The sequence below is a fragment of the Aplysia californica genome, unplaced genomic scaffold (assembly GCF_000002075.1).
Source record: "Aplysia californica isolate F4 #8 unplaced genomic scaffold, AplCal3.0 scaffold00325, whole genome shotgun sequence".
NCBI classification, from domain to species: domain Eukaryota; kingdom Metazoa; phylum Mollusca; class Gastropoda; order Aplysiida; family Aplysiidae; genus Aplysia; species Aplysia californica.
This window is the reverse complement of record NW_004797595.1, coordinates 771,078-776,697: the sequence shown is the minus strand read 5'-3', so window position 1 is coordinate 776,697 and position 5,620 is coordinate 771,078. Positions and strand designations below refer to the sequence as shown.

At 40.5% G+C, this 5,620-nt stretch overlaps 1 protein-coding gene across 1 annotated transcript in view; it reads right to left on the bottom strand.

Moving 5' to 3' along the window:
• Positions 1-251: 251 nt before the first annotated feature.
• LOC106012310 overlaps positions 252-5,620 on the bottom strand; it is a 52,734-nt gene continuing 47,365 nt past the window's right edge. The window contains exons 6-8 of the mRNA XM_013084887.2: positions 4,476-4,583; positions 1,581-1,703; positions 252-1,227 (exon numbers count right to left, since the gene is read on the bottom strand). Coding sequence (XP_012940341.2) covers positions 1,023-1,227; positions 1,581-1,703; positions 4,476-4,583 — 436 coding nt within the window. The 3' untranslated portion in view covers positions 252-1,022. The remainder of the gene's footprint in view (positions 1,228-1,580; positions 1,704-4,475; positions 4,584-5,620) is intronic.

Genomic DNA, 5,620 nt, shown 5'->3' with positions numbered 1-5,620 from the left:
GTTTATGGGAAAAGTGACACATTGTGTTTCCAAGTTGCTTAATATATAATAGATGTATAGATTGATTCTCTATTCCGCTTTCGTGGTTGTACACTCCAGAATTTCAAAGGTGTGGAAACAGTGCGCACTCCTTGAGAACGGAAGCCTCACTTGCAATGGCGTCTTAGAAAACGAACTTTCCCAAGATTAGATCTAAACGAAACTAATGAAAAGCTGAAAATTAAACTAGTGTCTTCAGACCCCTCAATATAACTGTGCACCCTTTTAATGATTCCGAACCACATTTAATTTTTTCAAATTCGAAAGTTAAGTGATTCGGAAGTTTAAGGCCACCAAAGGGACGAACGTTGAGAAATATAACATGTAGAGAGGCAAAAGATGTTGGGTATTGCTAATGTCAGACAATATTTTCATATTATTACGATAAAGGTGTAACACTTGAACAAACGTTAGTGTATGTTCCAATGATTTTGGATTTGGGCAAGTTTGTTTTCTTGTTTGATTAAAAAAAGTTTACATCGTAGCTTTTCTCACAGTCTTCTCCAGAACGATATAATTATTTGTTTGTTGGGTTGTATGACTATGAGTCTTTTTGTGTGTATTAAAAAGAGTTTCTTGGGGGAAAGGAAGGGAAATCGCTTGATTTACCTTCATGAAATTAAATTGTTGACGTTTATTTTATTTTATCTGTATTTTTTAAATTAATTTTTTATAAATGAAATATCAACTAACCACAAGCTACATTAATTATTAACTGGGTTGACTCACGGAATAGACTGAAACCGCTTGCTGGCTATAATTTGTCCATATCTGTACCGGAGATACCACTGTTTAAAAAAATATCTTTTTCTGCTGTGAGTAGTTAGTATTGGGGATTTGCATGGCATTGGCCTCTGGGTCCTAAATGTATAGCACAAAGTACACAACATACATAATAAATGTCTATACTTTCTCCTTCTCCTTCAGGCCAGATTGGAAGCATGTTTGTATATCTATACATCTTGAGACCGGGGATCTGGACTTTACTTTAGGCCAAATTCGCTGTTGTTGTTATTGGTCAGTGGTCTGTGGCAGCGACAAGACGTTGGGATCTGCGCACGCAAAGGAATTATTCTGGCCGGCTGGCGGAGTGGACAGAATACAACTAGATTCATCTGGGTCAGCTGAGGCTTGCAAGCGTTGGGTCCCGAGAAACGAGACATGATGCCCTCCTGGCAGTTGGAACACCTGACGGAGACAGAGAAAATTAGTGGGTCTTTTTTTTTTAGATCATAAAACCACTTTATCCAGTTTTATCTCACCCAGAGAGACTATGTGGCACGAGCTGATTTAGTCCTAAACAGATGTTTGGATACTTATGTGATGGTTGAAGCCGCCGTTTTTTATATATTATTTGGAGTTCTTTTGTTCTACATCAATTGGGAGGGGGGGGGGGGGGGCTTAAAAAAGAATATAATCCATTTTTTTCTTTGGGAGGACTGGCTCAGTAGAAACGGAAAGTGGAGAAAACAGAGGAAATTACTTAATGGTGTCTGAATAAGTGGTAACTTAAAAAATAACAAAAAATCTAAATAAATTACCTGCAGGTTGCATAAGTGACCTGGTCCTGATACGGAGGGGGTAGAACCCAGCATTCCACGTTCTCCGGAGTTACCAACTTTGTCAGAACTGAGTAGTTGGCTGGACATGCATACATATTGTTTCTGAAGTAAAACAGAAAAGTACCAAATTAACTAGGGCAAATAATTAACACAAAACCCAACCTCAAAACAAAAATTTTAATAGCAAATAACATGGCCCTGGTGCAACTTTAATCTGACATGACCATTTTCCCTTTGTTTGACTTAGATTTATATCGGATGTTTACACGATTGCTGTTAATTTGCCAAAATGCATTCGTCTCTATGTATTTACAGTTGCATTCCATTCCTTATGCATGTCAACTAACCCCACTTGTTAATTTATTAGAGACATTCATAACTGTATGCGTATGATCCCCCCCCCCCTCCTTTTTAAAAAAAATCGTTTTGCTCAAATTTTCTATTAAAAAAACAACAAACAACCAACAACCAACAATCCAATCCAGTGCTTCAAACTTTGGAACCTGAGCTTGGCAAATATTTAGAACTTGAATCCCTTTTACTCCAACAAATTTATTTTAAAGCGATTACAAGATCACAAACTCATGTTATCGGCCAAAGTCAATATACACCCATTTTTTATTTTATTTTACCCTGACTGCTCTTTTCGGTGAAGATGTTTCTGTCTGCTCATGCATCCAAAATTGACAGATTATCGTCCAAGAATAAAAACGAAGTTGCCGAGCTCGGCGGACTCAAGCGTGTGTGTGTGTGTGTGTGTGTGTGTGTGTGTGTGTGTGTGTGTGTGTGCGCGCGTGCGCGCGTGCGCGCTTGTGTGGGTATACATGTACCATCTCCGGACCCAAGATTTAGAACGTTTTAACCATGATGCATCAGAGGGTTTTGATGCATTAGAAAAAAAACCGGTAACAGGGGAGGTTACCGAGTAGTATTTACTAATTTTTTAATTATCTCCTCTTATTACGGTTTTTTTTTATGGGGGCGGCACCGTTAGATACATTGACAGCCAAGTGTAATGATAATTGCGTTCATTGTATCGTTTTGGGTTGGGCTTGCTTTGGCGTTTTGTAGTTTTTTAAATGCTTCTATTTAAACTGACATAGATATATAAAATACCCGAGGAGTTTATTATCGTGATGAGAGGTGGCAATCGTGATCATTACAACTGTGACATGTAAGCCTATTAGAAAGATAACGCCTGTCACGTCCCTATTAATCCGCCGGGTGCCCCCTAAATAATTACGGTCTCTGTTCCCGCCCACGAGTTATATTATGTTTTAGTTTAGTAATCGGCTAATTAAAGAACAGTATATCTAATACGGCCATGGCTAGTCTTGTTCCCAGGAGAGTCAAGGACAGGGGTTTTGGGTTCAAGGATGAACCTGACGTTTACAAGGGTGTGAAAAAGAGGTCTCGGAGGGCTCCTTGTTGTCCATGCTTTTTCCGGGGATGGGGGAGTGGACTTATTCTTTAGCTGTCGGCGTAACTTTTGCAAAAACAAAAGAAACCGACGGGACACGTCACAGTACTTTGATCCTGGATGTGCTTCACTACAAACTGGGCTGTGCACCGCTCCCGAATGTTTTACATAATAACTGGTTTCCTTGCATGTTTTTGAAATTGTCTCATCGACCAAGACCATCGTGCACTACGCAAAGCGTAGGAATTATTTATCACTTTATCAAACAATCAACTGCCCCTGTCTTGGCTTTTCTACCACTAATGTTTCTTAAAAGGTTCAATGAAACTACTGATCGACTACAAGAGCTCTATGGATACGGTCACCCTACCTTCGTGTTTAAAAAATTGCACTTTGTACAACTCTCCCAAGCATGCAATAAATTCTGCATTATCTGACTCATTATAAAATTTGTATGAAATCAAATAAACTTAAAAGTGAGTTTGCCAGTGTATTGGGGACCACTAACGTTAGTGGAAGGGATATAATGTGTTGCATATAAATGAATGAAGAATGTTTTATAGACAATAAACAATATTTAAGTACCGTACACACAGATAGGAAAACAGAACAGCTTCAAATACCACGCAAAACTTGGACTCAATATTGCATGTGCTCATTAGTATTTTGTTAGGAAGACATTGGTTTTGTGCAGAGCAAGAACCCTTTGGGCATGAACTGCGTTAAATTTTGGACTTGATTATCTGTCATTTCATTCTAATAGTACAGAGAATTGCAAATCAAACGTCTGAACTGGGAACAAAGTCACGTTTCTTCAGCTGTTGTTTCATGGGGCTCCACATTATCTGTAGGATTCATACAGCGGCTATTTACCGATGTCGTTGGTATGATTTGTTTTTCAAAGAATTATCTAAAGGCGTTGGCCATAAGAGAAGATGCTTTGTCATACATACAGATGCCTACTTGAATGACGCAAGGATGGAAAGAGAGACACGACGTGTCGTTCCAGCTCGTGCACGATGCAGTCATCTCAAAGAAACCACCCTTTGATTCTCACAAGTAGGGTTTTGTTCATTCCAAAAAGGCCGTTCCAAACTGTGGCTATTTCGCGGTCTGTGCTCCTCAGTGACAGATTTTTTTGATTTTTTGGTCCAGAATCTAACCTATGCAGTCTATTCTCAAAAAGGGTTGGTATTCTACGCGAAACCAAATGCCCATAAACAAAGTACTAATGAGCACATTTAACGTGTGTGTGTGTGTGTGTGTGTGTGTGTGTGTGTGTGTGTGTGTGTGTGTGTGTGTGTTTGTTTGTGTATGTGCGTGCGTATAAGTATTCACGTCACAAATGACCCAACTAACGTTTACTTGAGTGTAGAGGCCAAGCTCGTCATAATGCAACATGAACCTCTTAGTACTCTTAGTGTTCGTGGTGTATTATCGTATGGGTTTCTTACTTTTCTTCTGGTATAGAGAACGGGCTTCCGACGGTGGTGCTGAAGAATTGAACCAATCCCTGCACTTCTGCCCTGTTCACAGCCTCAGCTTGTATGCCCGATGCCACGCTGGAGAAAAAATAAACAAACAAGCAAATGACATAACTCTGTGGACAAACTTACCTAACTGCAACCGATGTTGTGCAGCTGTTAAGGACTTTGGTCAACCCGCGACAGTTTCAGGGTTTCAATCGAGCAGAGCTGTCTCAATGCACGGGCACACTTGACCGTTCTCCTATGGAGGCGGGAGGAAAAGGGAGGGGGGGGGGGGGGGGGGCGACGCATAGGCTCTTTGTTTACCTACATATGTTTCAGTTTTGACCCAATGTCTTAAAAAAGTATATCTACTTAATAGTATCCTATATGTAGGCAGGGCCAAAGTCACTGCATTTTCTGGTACTAGGTAAAAGAAAATTATAGCCCTCCATTTTCAACTGTTTGGGGGCGTAATGTACGAGGTCATACAAGGGTAACAGAAGTTTGCAGCTATGCTTTATGCCAACGGGAAGCAGTTCATTGTGATCTTTGTGAGGGGAGAAGACAAGGGGAGGGGTGGGAGCGGTTATACTTTAGTTTTACCTCACGATCTACTGCTAGTAATATAAGATGGCCATGAGTTAGAGTGTTTGTCAACGTTTTCAAGACCTTCAAAAACCTTTGTACTTTCACGTTATTCCCCAATTCCCGAATTCTGACCTGCAAAAATTACCCTTACGCCAGGATTAGTCGTGGTGGTGATCGTGACTTTCTCATCTTGCGAAAATGTATATTCAACGTGCTGTGCACTGTGCACTTTGCGGTAGAAGTCTATTGCAGAGCGTCTCTCGACGAATACTTGTCTTCTGCGCATGTAGACCTAGCCTAGTCCCGCTGTTCTTTTGTACCTCCCGTATACAAAACAACCGGGAAAAGGGGCAGCCAGTAAATTGTTGCTTTCCCTCCCGCACACAGATGTTCTGCTTTTGGGGGTCAAACGGTTGTATGTTTTTGCTGCAGATCCCACATGTTGCCACTAAAACTGCGGCAAGTAAATTATTTTCAAGAAAATTTCAAACATAAACGCAGTACATAAATCGTAGGGATAAACAGAGAGGCAAGCCCCCCCC